This window comes from Squalius cephalus, assembly GCF_949319135.1.
Source record: "Squalius cephalus genome assembly, chromosome: 24".
Classification (NCBI taxonomy): domain Eukaryota; kingdom Metazoa; phylum Chordata; class Actinopteri; order Cypriniformes; family Leuciscidae; genus Squalius; species Squalius cephalus.
Window position 1 is genome coordinate 9177798 of NC_137145.1, and position 16829 is coordinate 9194626.

General features: G+C 39.3%; 2 protein-coding genes across 2 annotated transcripts; both read left to right on the forward strand.

The window, feature by feature from the left end:
• Positions 1-646: 646 nt before the first annotated feature.
• phf12a (PHD finger protein 12a) lies at positions 647-10854 on the forward strand. Its single transcript, XM_079861794.1, has 15 exons — positions 647-1116; positions 1350-1531; positions 3003-3075; positions 3527-3947; positions 4802-4922; positions 6429-6561; positions 6691-6855; positions 6945-7088; positions 7180-7744; positions 7859-7975; positions 8560-8703; positions 8787-8885; positions 8960-9042; positions 9121-9259; positions 9547-10854. The coding sequence occupies exons 1-15, from the start codon at positions 1051-1053 to the stop codon at positions 9900-9902; spliced, it is 2808 nt and encodes a 935-aa protein (XP_079717920.1). The 5' UTR covers positions 647-1050; the 3' UTR covers positions 9903-10854.
• Positions 10855-11099: 245 nt separating this feature from the next.
• On the forward strand, positions 11100-16658 carry dhrs13a.1 (dehydrogenase/reductase (SDR family) member 13a, tandem duplicate 1). The gene is made up of 5 exons (XM_079861797.1): positions 11100-11485; positions 11732-11850; positions 15519-15642; positions 15763-16089; positions 16178-16658. Exons 1-5 carry the CDS (start codon positions 11359-11361, stop codon positions 16435-16437), a joined length of 957 nt encoding a protein of 318 aa, XP_079717923.1. The 5' UTR covers positions 11100-11358; the 3' UTR covers positions 16438-16658.
• Positions 16659-16829: the final 171 nt, after the last annotated feature.

The window sequence follows — 16829 nt, forward strand, 5'->3', positions numbered from 1 at the left end:
GAGGAAAACAGCAAGATGGCTCCACTGTTGACGGGTAGTGATGCCTGACCGCGAACGAATCATTGTCTTGAACCGGCTCTTTTTAAAGATCCGTTCGAACCGATTCGCAAAGCGTTTGTTAAACACTCGAATGTAAACAACGCACAGTTCACCCAAAAGTTAAACCTCTGTCATAATTTTCTCACCCCCATGTTGATTTTAGATGCATGACTTTATTTGTTCTGTTATGAAAGAATAATGGCAGAATGGCAGATTTAGTCACCATTCACTTTCATTGTAAAGAAGAAAAATGCAAGTTAATGGCGGTGACTGAGGCTGTCTTTGCCAAACATTCTGGGTGAGAAAATTATTTCGATTTTTATTTGTGGGATGACTATCACTTGTTAGAGAAAACTTTGGTTATAAAATTGTGATATGTGTGACATGACCATAAACAATGCAATAAGTCATAAACGACAGTATTTAAAATGTTTTGTAAAATACTTATTTACATATTGAATAGTACATAAATATTAAACACGTATTAGATAATAAATATCAGTGATGGCAAACCAGTGAATTGATTCTACTGCACCGGTTCGCCAAAATGAACCGATTCTCTAAACGAATTGGATTCCCAACTCAACAAACTGGCCCACGCATGCGCACACAGGTTTGTGCGTCAGTTAGCGCGAGCGTTCCTTCATCACAACAGAGACGCTCTGCCGTTAAGTCGCTCTTTCACCGGGAGAAAAACGTCTGTTTTTCGCCGCTGCCAGTTCCTCGGAGGAGTTGTTCTTCGGGGGGCTTGATGTTTGACGTCTTCGCATCATGGACTTAGTGATAATTGCTGTGTCTTTATTATTCCTTCTCATACCGGGCCAGAGTCTCGCACAGCACCGGGGATAGAGGCCTCCGCGCGCCTGCTCGATTAACGGAGAGCCCGCGCGGAGCCATATCAGACACGGGCGGGATTTCTGAGGCGATTTTGATAGAAGTCAGAGGCTACTCAGCTGACAGGAGTCGGGGTGTAGCGGCTAAGGGAGTCAGAAACAGTCCAGGCCTGTGTTGATGTGGGGTAAAATGGAGACCCCGACGATCGTGTACGATCTGGATACCTCCGGCGGGCTGATGGAGGTAAGGCAAACACACTCATACACCCGTTTATTCCTCTCGTTACTGCCTGGTTAGTATTCTCAATGTAGCCGCTAATTGCTCACTAATGTCATCCATAGGCTCCCTTCACGTGAACGTACGTGCGCGCGCTCACGGTCACGGCCCAACAATGGTTTGAGCGGCTGATGTGATGTAAGACGCGTGCAGATGTTTCACTAATGAGTTTCTGAACCTCTCTCGCTTTTCTCCTGCAGCAAATCCAGACTCTGCTGGCGCCGCCCAAGTCTGAGGATGGAGAGAAGAGGACCAGGAAACCGGACAGGAGCACCAGGAGAGCCGGCAGGGCCACCAATCACGACACCTGCGACAGCTGCCGGGAAGGAGGGGACCTGCTGTGTTGTGATCACTGCCCCGCTGCCTTCCATCTACAGTGCTGGTGTGTGTGATGCTGGAGCTGGGACAAAATTGGGCCCAGGACCAGGACTGTGATTCTGGTTTAGCTGGAGCGCAGAAATAATTTGTGCTGCATTTTTTGCTGTGACAACTAGATGTTCATCAGATTTGGCTGATGTTTCTTCTTACATCTTCAGATGGAACATTATAGAGGCTGTGGTTTATTTATCTGGTGTTTCTTGAGCAGGGAGCTGAGAAATAATGATTAAACTACGGGCATCTGAAGGCCACCCACGATCACGTCTCCATTATGGAGAGATCTGATTGAGATTGAGATGGATTTTCCTTAATCATCTCAGTCAGTTTGTCAGATGTTTGAAGATCTGTGATCGCTCGGCTTTGTTTACTACAGTCGACGTGAAATGAAAATGAAATCTTTTTTTCTAAATGCATGTTTTAGGTCTTCTTGTGATCAGTTCGTCTGTGCTTGTTTTTTTAAAAGAATTATAAAGGACAAACTTCTCTCTGATGATATATGCAGGACTTATGCAATCACTTAGTGCGCCTAAACCCTGCAAAAAAAAAAGTCACGTTCATCTGCCTCCACTTATGAGTGCAGCTCCCAAATCTCAAAATCCAATCAACAGCCGATGCATAGAACCAAGTTACCGCCCTACATTTTTTTTCTTTTTCGATAATCCATTACATTCACAGTATGGAAGAAAAGATCTGTCGCTATTTCCATTTCATAGCAACTTTAAACTCACTTTGTGCTGCTGTCAGCTTGAAAGAAGGATGTTTGAATTTCGATTTCCCCTCCTTATTTTCTCATTGTTCATTCTTTGTGTTTGCGAGCTGAAATGATTCCATGTGTGTTTGAGGAGAAACACATGCAGCTGGTTCTGTGCGGCCCACGGGCCCCGGGAAATCTGCCACACTGACCTTCGTTTGTGTAGTCTCGAATAGAGTTTCTGGGATTGATCCTCAAAATGGATCTCTTAATGGGCCTTTAGTGTTTTTAGATGAATCAGTCTTGAAGTTATTTGAAAGAACTGTGGCAAATTAGAAAGTTAAAACAGTTTTCTATTTGTTTGATGTTTTTACCCAGTTGTTGAAGTAATATAGAATCCGAGCTTCATGGCTGATTTCTTTTAAACCATCTGTAGAACAGAAGCGTTTAGTCGTAGTCTGTTTGCATGTGCATTAGAGAAACAGAAACTCCTTACAGAGTAAGCTATTGATTTAGCTTCTCTGTGCAGGCTGGGTATATCTCTTGTATTCATGTTTAGCGTAGGCCTTGCTTTAGAAGCTGCCGAAGTTGTAGTATCATGTTTGATTTTGTTTGCTTCATTTGAATGACACACTCAGAGTAGACTGGAGTATAAAGCTGGTCTGCCATTCTATGCTCGTTTATTGTAGTATTGAATGGCTGTCCATACCGTAACTGTTTATGTTTGCTCTCTGTTAGATGAAGCCTGTAGTTTCACCTCTTGACTTTGTTTACATTTCCTCAGTAACCCGCCAATGAGCAGAGAAATGCTGCCCCCTGGTGACTGGATGTGTCATCGCTGCAGCGTTCGCAAGAAGGTTGGTGTCCACTCATGTTGTGCGAAGTCTTAAATTCGACCCTTTTTTATCTATCCAATTTTTGCATGAGAATAGTTTATGAATTATTGTCAACAATGGTCAATTTGTTATCATTTAAAAGAAAATAAATGAAGACTGACATAAATATTAGTATTTATACTGTTGTACTGTTGTAAAGTATTATTGCAATAGTAATATTTCTTTGATTTTACTTTTACAATTTAAATAAGATAACATTTTAATAGTATTTATAACAAATAAATGCAACATTTTATTTTATTTAAACATATCATTGACCTAGAATGATAGGCATGTTGGTGTGTGTGTGTGTATATATATATATATATATATATATATATATATATATATATTTATTTATTTATTTATTTATTTATTTATTTATTTATTTTTTCATAATATATATATATTTTTTTTTTATTTTTTTTTTCAGAAAAGGGAACAGAAGAAGGAGCAAATTAACGGTCTGTTGGAGCGTCAGCTGGTGAAGCAGACGCCATCTCCTGAGCAGGAATGTGGGACATTACGTCTGGATCCCTCCATTGGGTCGGGCGGCACAGGGCTACGGGCCGCCGTTGCTCAGGTACGGCTCTTGGAGGGGCGACCCAACAGCCGACCTGTGACCCCCAACTCCAACACTTCTTCTACTGACACACCCACACCGTCCGAGCAGAATGACATGGAGGAAGACCTCCTGGACGTGGAGGATGAGGCCCAGTGTTCTGAGCCTGAGCTCTTGAATACCACAAACACACTCAAAAGACCATTTGACCTCCTAATTGCCGCTGCCATGCAGAGGAACCCCACGCAGTTCCAGCTTCCAAATGACCTCACCTGCACGTCTGCACTTCCAGGTACAGGGCCTACAGGATCTAGGGCTGCACGATGTTTCAAAATAAAATCGGTATCGCGATATGGCTAAGTGTGATTGTCAAATCTTGAAGGCTGTGATTTAATTAAATAAATAATGCACTACATGTGTAGTTTATGAGACAGTGTTTAGGCGTTTCAGAACGGCTCGACTCTTTTACTGTCAATCGAGCTGTTCTGAGACACTGATACCATGAGCTGCGTGTGTGTAAACGAACACGGCTCATCGCTTCACTCTGAAACTGGCAGCACATTTTTATTTGCTGGCGACCTATCAAAATAAAAGTCAATGGGTTACTGTTTGAAAATGAAGAAATTAAGATGTAAATATTGATTTATTTATTTTATAGTATAATAGTGTTGTTACAATATATTTCTTAATTTGTTTAATAATTTTTATTGAATAAAAATCACATTAAAATCATTATTATTTTATAGTCATATTAAATAAAAAATAAAAAAACTGTGAGAATGTGGCCTTTGAAACATTTTTCAACACTAAAAAAATATGGTGTAGGACATATTTTGAAATCATTTCAGTAGAAAGACTGAAATAGTGTTTTCTTGCAGATGTACTCAACAACAAAATCACCCCTCTCATTCTAGAATGATTCATTCTTTCCAAATATACAGTAGCTATTTAAGTTATCTGGTGAGTTCCTGAATTTAAAAAAAAAAAAAACTAGAAAAGTATCATGTCTTTTTATAGTTAATTATAGACAAAACAATGTCAGTTTTTTCCAATATTGTGCAGCCCTATCCTGATCTTACTGTAAAATTGTATGAACAACAGATTATGTGTGATTAAGATGTGATGCATGTATTCTCTTCTTCTCAGGCACCAGCAAAAGAAGACGAAAAGACGAGTTATCAGGAAAGAACGTTAAACGGCCACAGCATGAGCTGGACAATCATGGACTGGTTCCACTGCCAGTGAAAGTGTGTTACACATGCAGCAGGTACAAGATCTAGTATTATTATATATTTTGTTTTTATTTTAATTAATAGGACTACTTTTTAAGAAATAAAACATTTAAAGTTTGAAAATGTCATTGACTTGCGCTGATAGAAGGCTCAATGTTCATAATCGAACTGACGGTGCTGTCATTTGCATATTGAATTATGTTTTGGCTGTTAGGGTTAGGTTAGCCCTTGTCTTTTCTTTAGATAATACAAATCTAATTATGTGATTTGATAATTATAGTGAATTTATTTAGAAGCAGATGAACTGCTGGATTTTTCTCTGCCGTTACTATAATCAGCAAAAGGAGGAATCAATAAAATACTTTCCTTTTGAAGATTCTGCTTCAGTCAGTTTCAGTATAAACTCTCTAACGCTCACCAAAACGGCATTTTTTTGAATATATTTTTAAGTATATTTATAAGTATTTTTTTCCTGTGATGGCAAAGCTGATCTTTCAGCCACCCTTGCTCCAGTTTTCAGTGTCACATGATCCTTCAGAAATCATTTTAATTTGATTAACCTCCTGGTCCTCTTCACGTGTCGGTCAAAAATGAAGTTTTTTTTTTTTCCTTTGTAATTTCAATGAAATTAATGTTTACCTGAAAATTTCATTTCCAACTGTCGAAAATCTTGAATGCTTTAGAGCACAGACTTAAGTTTGATCTCTTTTCAAATATGACACTTGGCAGATTATTGCTGAAGTGAAAAAAGTTTTAAAAAAGGAACGTAAAAAAAGTTACAGAATTTTAAGTTTATTGTTATGAAAAATATATTTTCAAAAACATGTTTTACTCTAAAACTGTGTGAAAATCAAAGCCATAAATCTAAACATATTGTGTTCAAAATTTGAGCCTAATATCTCAAAAAAATTGCTTTCAGTAAGATTTTATTTGGCTGCAGTACCAAAAGTTTTCACTACGTGAAATTCGTCTCCCATTCATTTCCTATGCAGGTTTTTGGCCACGAAGAGTACAAGTGTGACTTTTTTTTAGGACCATTTAACCTGTTCGAATCATGTCCATGATTTTTTTTTTGTGTGTGTTCACACAGCAAGTGCCAAATCCTTTACCAAGTTTCGTACCATTCCGATGAGGAAAAAATGTAAAAAATTTACAATAAAATAAAAATGTAAAATTTTTCGATCAAAAATGACCGAAGAGCAACAGAGGGTTAAATCTGATTTGATGCTCAATAAATATTTCTTATTATCATCAGTGTTGTAAACAGTTGTGTTTTTTCAGGATGCTTTTATGAATAGAAAGTTGTAAAGAACAGTATTTATTTGAATTATAAACACATTTACATTGTGTCGATTTATTGCATCCTGGCTGAATAAAAGGATTGATTTCTTAAAAATAAAATTACTGACCCCAAACTTTTGAGCAGTAGTGTAAATCCCACCTGATCACACTGTATTGATATTAGAGACATATTAGAAAATCCCTTAATGTTAACATCAAGACAAAAATGAATAGTCTTTTATTCCGTCTTTTTCTCACAGGAGCTGCCGAATGGCTCCACTGATCCAGTGTGACTTTTGCCCTCTCTTGTTTCACATGGACTGTTTGGATCCGCCTCTCACTGCCTTCCCTACAGGCAGATGGATGTGTCCCAACCACATCCAGAACCTGGTTGTAAGGAAGCTTGCATAAAACAAAAATCAAGACTTGTTATAGCTTTTAAATTTGGGCATTTCCATATCCTAAATTGAATAAACACCATTACCAACATGCCACTCATTCATTCTCTATCTTTCCTCACAGCTGAGCCAGAGAACCTTGACCCTCAGCAACCGTTGCCAGTTATTTGACCAGTTTCAGGACCGCATATCCCAGCATGCCATCAAACTTGACTTCCTGCAGAGGATACATCGGCAGCACACCCCAATACGGCGGTCAGCTTATGCTCAAAGCAAAAAGACTCTGAAGGTGATCAGTCTTTAAACTCACTGTATGACACCAGTGAATGACGCTAGAGATGTTGTTGAAACTCATTAGATATCGATTGGTTTTCGCAGGTTCCAGATGCCATAAAGTCACAGTATCAGAACCCGCCCTCTCTGATGGCCCCGGCAGGGATCCGTGAAGGGGAGCTTATCTGCACCGGCCTTACAGAAGCTTATGTCCCGCAGCACTTAGCCAGTGAAGATGAACAGTGTCAGGTGTGTATTAGGCGCCTACTGTTTGCTGCTGCTTTTGGATTCAGTATTGTTTCTGAACCAGTGATCTTATTCTGTTTATGCTTTGGTGTAGTGGCTCAAAGACGTCATCTCGCTGCAGTGCAGCATTATGAGGCATTTATGGAACAGACAAACATCTCCTTGGGATTCAGAGCACACAGAAAAGACTGATTTGAAACTCAGAGATTCCTGCCAGAGTGCTGCCTCACAGGACAGCCAGAGCGCAGCGCCAAAAGTTTCCTGTAGCTCATGTACTGATGGAATGTGTCAGAACTGTAAGACCACAAATGGCCCTGTCGAACGATTGGTTCAGTCCAATGGAACACTGTGTCCTGTTAGAACCCAAGAAAAGACAGCTGTCCATGAAACGCCTGGTTTACTCATACCCGCTCCACCCAAACCTACAAACTCTGATGCCATTATCAAGACAGAGGATGCCAGTTTAAAGCCCTGTAGTGGCACAGAGGTCTCTGCTCCTGCTTGTGTCAAATCTGAGCCCAGCACTCCATCATCTGACCATAAAAAAACTCCATTACCTTCAGACGCAGCAGCAGCAGCAAAACTCTCAGCCTCTACTGTATCTACAGGAGTACATGCTGTTAAACCGCAGAAAATCACCTCAGACACTGCATCAAAAGGTCAGAGATCTACATCCCGGTCCTGTGGAAATTTTTTACTTGTGTAGTTATATGCTTTATTATTACCTGGCTTGCAACCCTTTCAAATATTGAATGACTGCGTTCTCTTCTCAGATGGAAAGGTCGGCTTGGACTCTTTGATGGCAGGCAGGGGGGACGTCTTTTCTTGCACAGAACCTAACATGTCAGAGCTGTCCGGTCGAATAAAGGACATCATGCCTGGCAGCGGAGGTGGGTTTGTGAGTTTAAGAGAGGACTGTTGATTCTGAGGAACTTTCAATGTTGGTCTTTAGGTTAGATTAAGAAGATGCTATAACTTTAAGAATTTGAAACCCCTTACACTTCTAAATTAAGCATTATTATAACAAAGCATTGGATTTTAACTTCTGATAGACTACATCATTATTTGGGGAAAAATGTAATTGTGACGCTCCAGTGCTTGTTTGTAAGCTTGTTCAATTTGGAAAAAATGTGTTATATCAATATAAAGTATTATTACTACTAAATAGAAATATTAAAGAAAATAAATATGACTGTTTTAGTATTTGTAAAAACACATTGCCACACTTCACTTTGAAACACAGCACATATATTTAATTAAGTTGATTTAATTTACTTTAAATAGTTTAAATAGTAAACAGTCTCTAAACACTAAACTGTGTTGTGATTTCAGTTTTATTTCCATTAATTGTGCAGCTTTCACATCAACAGCAAAAAAAAAAAATGTATTCAGGGAGAAAATGGTCATAGAAAAGAAAAGGACCCAAATTCAAAAGACATGTTGTAATCATTCTGAAATCTTTTTTGTATTGCAGAAGTTGAGCTTGGCTCATTGGACGAGAAGTTTATCAAACTCTTGGCTTGGCAGCGGATTCAGCAGCTCTTTGAGTTAAAGACCTCTCCTGTTCAGAGCAGTTCTCCTTCATCCGTGTCACCCGCTCACAAGAAACACAGTGAAGGTATGAGATTGTATTCACTATTCTCTTATTGAAGTTTTTGTTTCCTTTAGATGCGCATGAACTCTTGATGTTTCCGTTCACAGCCCAAAGCAAGGAGGTACAGGCGAGAGCTTCGTTCTGTTCAGTCTCGGGAAAGGGAACGGCTGTCAGTATGTGCTACAGGAGTCTGTACATCGGGACAGGTGATTATCATCCAGTGACTGCAGGAAATACATCATCCTACAGTGTTCCCTACAACTGTCTTTTCTCATTGCAGGTGCTGATATGGATGTGTGCCTTACAAACTACGGGCATTGTAACTACGTTTCAGGGAAACATGCCTGTATATTTTATGATGAGGTATGCTATTTTAAACAATTAACATAAGGGCAAAGGTTTCATCTCTTGAGTGATTAAATTTGTTTTCTCCTCCTCCAGAATACAAAGCAGTATGAACTGCTGAACTACAGCGAACATGGGACAACCGTTGACAACGTATTATATTCCTGTGACTTCTCTGAGAAGACGAGCCAGAGCCCATCCAGCAACCTGCTCACCAAAGTGCAGAACATTATCCGTGAGTTATATCTTCCAGTCACGAGGAAACTGAAGTAATGACAGGTCTTTTCTTCCCTATTTTGATGGACATCCGAGTGAAACAAACTATTGGAAAAGAAAAAAAATTTCGGACGGGGACTTAATTCTCGGCTGAATGCGAGCTTGGTTTAGAGAACTGATTAGAGAAGTCTGGCATTTCACCAGAAAAAATGCCTTAAGAAAATTAATTAGTGGATTTGTATTTCATGCCAACTTAAAAAAAAAAAAATGTAGTAAGCATCAGTATTAACTCGAGTGTGTTTGCAGGACGCTGCAGGAAAAAGGAGCAGGAGTCGTCCGCAATGGCCGTGGCCTCTACAACCGAGGGCAGAGTTATGAGCTGCCAGTCCCACGATACTCCCATCACTCCCTGTAACTGTAAAAACAGCGGCTCCAGTTTGATCGGAGGCAATGGTGCGGGATGGGAAGGCACTGCACTCCTCCATCACGGAAGCCATGTCAAACTGGGCTGCCTGCAGTTTATATTTAGCATCACAGAGTTCGCCAACAAGCCGCTTAAAGAGGAGCTCACCACCTGCAGCCTCACTCCCACACCTGGCCAACAGGGGGAGCACCTGAGCAAGGCCACGCCTCCTTCGCTCCAACACAACCTTGTCACGTAACCCTCAAGCACCGACCTGTACAGTTTGAACGGTTTCCTAATTATTTAATTGTTTATACAATTGCATGAGGTGAGTTTTTTTTTTTTTTTTCTAATTTCTTCAAGACTCTTTAGGCAGATTGCACATTTTGTGTCTCAATGCAAGACTTGCATTTTTAAAGGGAAACTTTGATCATCCTCAAAGCTCTAAGAACCAATGAGCAGTTTTCACGTGTAAAGAAATCAAAAACATGTTCTATTTTGTGCCAGTAACAATACTTTTTATACAAACATGCATTTTCTTTTATTTCCCATAAAAACGGATGCTTTTATTTATGTATGACCTCTGGAGCGCAGTCAGACCTGTGTTCCTTTAGCCTGACACGTGTAGAGAGACTCATGTACATATGTGTATGTATTCATGTGAATAGCCAGAGATCCACACGATTCAGTGTGCAAAAGTGCTCCAGTTTGTATTATTTCGGTCGTGCACCATTTCGTTGCTGTTCAGTCCTTTATGTGTCTGTTTCATGTGTTCTGTAATTAGTTTTCACCAGGTTTCTTGTGTCAAACTATGTAAATACAAAGCAGATTTTAAATAACATGCTTTAGAAATCCACCAGCTTGTGTTCATGTGTCATGCTTACTAATTCATTCACTCTTTTGTAAGATTAGTAGTTTTCTAAAGTTAGCATTACTATTGCTTATTTAGACTAAAGGGTTTTTGAAAAATCTCCAATGCAAAGTATTTAGACTAAAGGGTTTTGAAAAATATCCAATTGCAAAGTATTTAGACTAAAGGGTTTTGAAAAATATCCAATGCAAAGTATTGAAGTGCCTAACCTGTATGTGCATGACACAAATCATATGGTTGGTTTAAGAAAAGATGTGCTACTTTTCTCTAAGCAACCAGACTTAACATTTTCATCTAGTGTATGATAAAATGAGAATCTGATCATTTTACAATGGAGTGATTTAAACAAGGGGTTTTCAATCTTTCAGATGCCATGGACACCCAAATATGAACATCCGTGTGAGAGGGCCCCCCATTCTAAAATAGAAAAGGCAGCTACTGTATATATTTTCATTTAAAAAGACCCAATTTATACTGTGTAATAATAATATAATAAATGTGGAAAACATGGAAAATATTTAGTTTCTATTACATCACATATTAAGATATGGTTCTCTCTCAAAAGCCTAGCTACAGAAGCCACTTGGCCAGTGTGGTAGTGAGTTTTGCATGGGCAAGGAACACTCACATTTTTCCTCAGACAGTGTAACAAATAGCTTCAGTTTCCAGATGCAATTTCAGTGTGGATTTAATAAGCAGCAGAGCAGTAGTGTTATTATCACTATGATGTAATGTGGACAAGAGGGCGGGATTGGCTTCAGCATTACGGCTTCCTGTTCCAGTCCAGAGGAAACCGAGCTATTTCACAAGCATCTAAAGCCGTTATTGCTCTGTTCTTTTGGATATGTTTACCCTTCTGCTTATTTGCGGAGGACTCGTGGGGTTTTACCTGCTGCTGTGCGTGACGGTGTTGCAACTGCCGAAATGTAAAAGTACAGCCAAACTGCACGGGAAGACGGTGGTCGTGACTGGTACGTGTTTCGGTTTTTGTGCGTTTGTTTATTGTCCTTAAACAGTTACATGTCTTCATTTTAATCATTAGTCGGCTTAAAACAGGTTTTGTAGATTTTGCGCTTTTCGTAAAAACATTTTAGTCGTGTTACACAACGCAGAAGTGACAGCTCAGCTAGTGCACTGACGGTTCACACTCCACACACAGGCGTTCGTGATAAGCAACTGAACAGATAAGATTGACATTTGAGCTGGTTTACTTCCAGGAGCAAACACGGGTATCGGCAAAGCCACCGCGCTGGATCTGGCGAGAAGAGGAGCTCGTGTGATTCTAGCCTGCAGAGATGAAAGCAGAGCTCAGGCTGCTGTCACAGACATCCAGAGGGTGAGAGAGAGGGACCATATGTCAACAGGTTGTAACTATTGTCGTTGTAACTGTGAGATAAGGACCGTTTCTACTAAGATATATAAAAAAATAAAGTTCCATTAGGGGAAGTATGGTGGTTCACTGCTGAGCTGCGTTGAAATCTCAGGACTTGTCTTGATTCATTAATAGACATACAAAATGTTGATATTTTTTTAAAATCTATTGGGATTTTATATGCAGATGCAATCTCGCAGCACTAGAATAATAAAATAATGATTCAAATATTATTATATGAAGTGAACGTATTCGATGATCACAAACGGCTGTGATTGGCCCATTGATCTGACCAGCGCTCAGTTAAGAAACAGGAACACGTGACAACGTCGTTTATATAATGCTTGAGAAGCAGTTTCTAGAGAGCACCATATAAAATGCCCGGTTAAGCATACTAAGATACTGTAACAGTTATTTAATTGAAAATATACAAAGAGGAATAAAACGATTAAAAAAAAATGAATCGATCGTTCTGGACCAATTACAAACAATTTGAGGGTACTTTTTCAGCGACTTTGGTTCCAGAAGTATTTTTTACTTATATATATATATATAAGTAAAAAATACTTCTGGAACCAAAGTATTTTTGGTTCCAGAAGAATTTTTTTATCCGATGACCCCTTTAAAGTGCTTCACACCTCTCTGCTGATCATATTGATATATCGTCTGTCAGATTTTTTTCTCTGATCTCAATGAACTACTCACTCTGGCCTATGCTGTACCCTTTTATGTTATCCTGCTCTGTGACTTCAATATCCATTTGGTCAATATCCATTTGCCTGTTCTAATGCCAGTGACTTTATATTGAGGTCTTGTACAACATTTCAACTTTCCTACTTACTGCCGCGGTCACACACTTGATCTTGTTTGCACTTAAAGTCCCTGTAAAGGCAATTCTAAAAAAAAAAAAATTGAAAAAACAGAGATGAAGTTAGAAGCGACCAAACACCTCCACGTTCTCCACGTTTTATTTTGTGTCACCATACTTGGTCGTGTAACTGTATTTAAATCGGGAAAACGTGGAGGTGTTTGGTCGCTTCTAGTTTAATCTCTGTTTGGATCCTAATGAATGAATTGGGCTAAGCTAAGTGCTATCAAAGTGTCACCGCGCGCCAGAGCGATTGAGTGCACGCACTGAGACGAGAGAGGTATATATCAAGTCGTCTTAGTTAAGGGAATAACATAGTTTAATATGAAAAAAACGGTGGAGTATCCCTTTAAGGAATTAATAATATCTCTGGCTCACAAACTGGTATTTATGATCATAAGCTGATAACAGTTAGATTTGATTTCCCTCTTTTTGAACCTCTTCACAAAACTACTAATTATCGCATTGTTAAATCTGTTCCTTTGTCATTCTCAGACTCCATTAATGCATATTCTTACTTGTGTACTTGAATGTCTTACTCTGATTTCTCTTGTCCTTCTGCTGTTCTCTCAACTCACAACTCTGCTATCTCTGAAGCCTCGGACAATCACGCCCCTATGATAACTAAGCTGGTACCTTCATCTCATGCATCACCCTGGTATACACCTGAGCTCCGACTGCTTAAACAAATCGGAAGACGTCTCGAGCGCCGATATAGGAAAAGTGGCCTGGAAGAGCATTATCAAGATTTCTGCTCACCAGCTGAAATACAAGTCTGATCTTAATGTCACACGTACAGCATACTACTCCTCAGTAATAAACACTGCTAAAGGTAGACCTAAGACATTATTTTCAACTGCTAACAAACTTATATTAACCCTTCAACGCATCTTATTACCGGCTCAATTGACCTCTGCAACAGCTTCCTCCACTTTTTTGAAAATAAAATGAAATCTATTTATGAAACATTTTCATCTAACTCATCAGAAGTTTCCTCTAACTGGTCCTCCCCTCAGCCCATAAAGCACATCCTCTCTAGCTTTACTCTCACCAGCCCATCCTCTGTTAGTGGCCTAATTGCTCAAACTAGCTCATCTACTTGTCAGTTAGAACCAGCACATACCTCACTTCTTAAAAGCTGCCTATCTCAGTCTCATCTCCTATTGCAGACCCTTTTTCCGGGTCTGTCCCGCTATCGTTAAAAACGGCTGCGGTCACTCCCATTTTAAAGAAACCAGGGCTAGATTCTTCTGCTATGAATAATTCCAGACCTATATGTAATCTTCCTTTTGTTTCTAAGCTGCTTGAAAAAGTAGTTGCCTTGCGGTTACAAACTCATCTCTATGCTAACAATCTTCTTGATCCCATCAATCTGGCTTTCGGTCAGGCCACAGCACTGAAACAGCATTGGTAAAAATTACAAATGACCTCCTAATATCTGCTGATTCTTGTTGTTTTACTGTTCTCATCATGCTTGACTTAACAGCAGCTTTTGACACTGTATCTCATCACATACTTACCTCTCGGCTATCAGCTATCGGGCATCACGGGTAGTGCTTTATCTTGGTTTATATAATATCTCACTGATAGACAATTTTTTATTAATCTCCCTAACTTCAAATCTTCTCTGTTCTCTCTCTCTCAAGGTGTCCCTCAAGGCTCTGTTCTTGGACCACTTCTGTTCATTATTTATTTGTTACCTCTTGGTCACATTATCCATAGTCATGGTCTCAGCTAATTTACATAATTGCTCTTCCTCTGGACTAAATCTGGTTACATAGCAACTTTCTAAAATGTAATAATGATAAAACTGAGGTTATTGTTTTTGATCCTTCATCCCTTTTTTAAAAAAAAAAAAAGGTCTGAACTGAGTTTATCTATTGATGGGGCCACATTAATTCCATCTCATATTGATAAAAATCTGGGTGCAACATTTGATTCGTCTCTTACATTTCAATCTCATATAAGTTCTATTACCAAGACTGCATTCTACCACCTTCGCAATATTGCCCGACTACGACCTGCTCTCAGCACTAAAGATACTGAAACTCTAATTCATGCTTTGATAACCTCTCATCTCGTCTACTGTAACTCGCTTCTTATTTGGGCTGCCTGGTAAAACAATCACTAGACTACAATGTGTTCAGAATTCTGCTGCCAGAGTCATCAATGAAGTCAAGAAATTTGATCACATTACCCCTTTGCTCTATAATCTAAATTGGTTACCTGTTCCTGTCCGCATTCAGTATAAAATTCTCTTGTTAACTTTTAAATGTCTTCATGGACTTGCTCCCAATTATTTATCTGAACTTCTGCACTATTATTCACCCCCTCGCTCTCTCCGGTCATCTGACTTAAAACTGCTTACTTTACCTCGTTTTCGTCCTTCAACAATGGGTGGTAGATCATTCAGTGCTGTGGGTCCGAAACTCTTAAATTCTCTTCCTCTAACTCTTCGTGACACTTCTATTATATCCTCATTCAAATCTCAATGAAAACCTTTCTTTGCTTACAGTATTTCCAACCCTCCTCTGTTTAGTGTTCTGCTGTTTTGTTACTGTATATTTATATATGTGCTATGTGATGCATACTAATGCTTGATGCTGTGTTTTTGTTATCTTCTTGTACAGCGACTTTGAGCTTGGAAAGGCGCTTTATAAATAAAACATATTATTATTTTTAAATCTGTGATTCTGTTATATAAGTTTGCTGGATTAACATTAACATTTAATGCTGTATTTTTGTGCATTGATTTGGAACACAGGAAACAGGAAACAAAGAGGTGGTGTATATGCACTTGGATCTGGGCAGTCTGAAGTCTGTGAGGTCTTTTGCCGAAAACTTTCTCAAGAAAGAATCCAGATTAGACATTCTTATCAACAATGCAGGTAGCTCTCAAATATATGCAATTTTATTTTATGCATTGTTACAATCAGTTACTTGAATTATCAACTAATTCGAAATTTACATCGGGTTTAAAAGCCTTAAATTTGTTTCCGTGTTTGTAGGACTTGTAATAGCTGGCAAGACTGAGGATGGTTTTGGAAGGATCTTTGGCGTCAATCACCTCGGTCACTTCCTGTTAACCATCCTGCTGTTGGAGCGGTTAAAGGAGTGTGGCCCCAGCAGGGTTGTGACTGTCTCTTCAATGGCCCATTCGTGGGGGAAAATTGACTTCAACTGCATCAACACTCATAAAGATTTGGGTTTAGGAAATTCAGCAATGGACTTACTGAAGTTGTACAGTCACAGCAAACTCTGCAATGTCCTCTTTACACACGAGCTGGCCAAGAGACTCAAAGGCACAAATGTCACCTGCTACAGTCTTCATCCAGGTCAGTAGATGTTATTTATTCTCTGAAAAGCAGTACTTGATAAAGTATCATAGGTCATATGCAGTTAACGCTGATTTATTTATTATAGGGGCCATTAAAACAGACATCGGTCGTCACAGCAATCTATGGTGGCGGCTGTTCATGGCACCAATTTTGCTGCTTTTCTTTTCGGATGTGGATTCTGGAGCTCAGACGACTCTTCACTGTGCAGTTCAAGAGGGCCTTGAGCCCCTGAGTGGACGCTACTTCTCTAGCTGTGCAGTGCAGAATGTTCCTGCTAAAGCCAGAGATGATGCAGCTGCCAAAAAGCTTTGGGAAGTCAGCGAGAGTCTCGTTGGTTCAGCATGAGAGCATCAGCTTTATTGCATCTGTCTTTATCGACTCAACCGTATTGGATAAACCTTATAAAAAGCCTGTGTAGAAGACGTGTGGTTCATAACATGCTCTGAACGCAACAAAGGGGCTGTTTAATTCCTATAATAAATATGTTCTTTGATTGTTTTACAAATTGTTCGTACAATATCCCAATATCACTTGTATTTTACGTAATAAAGTTACCACTACATCAATCCTGTAACTTTGTCATACCAGAGTAAAGACGTGTCTGGGGATGATGAGGCCTTTAGTGTGTTGAATGTGTCACCTCTCCCAGTTAAAATATGTGATTGCTTTAGTAAAAGAACAACATGCACTATCACATGGACTGCATGTGTCAAAAGTAAGTCAAGAGATGTCAACAG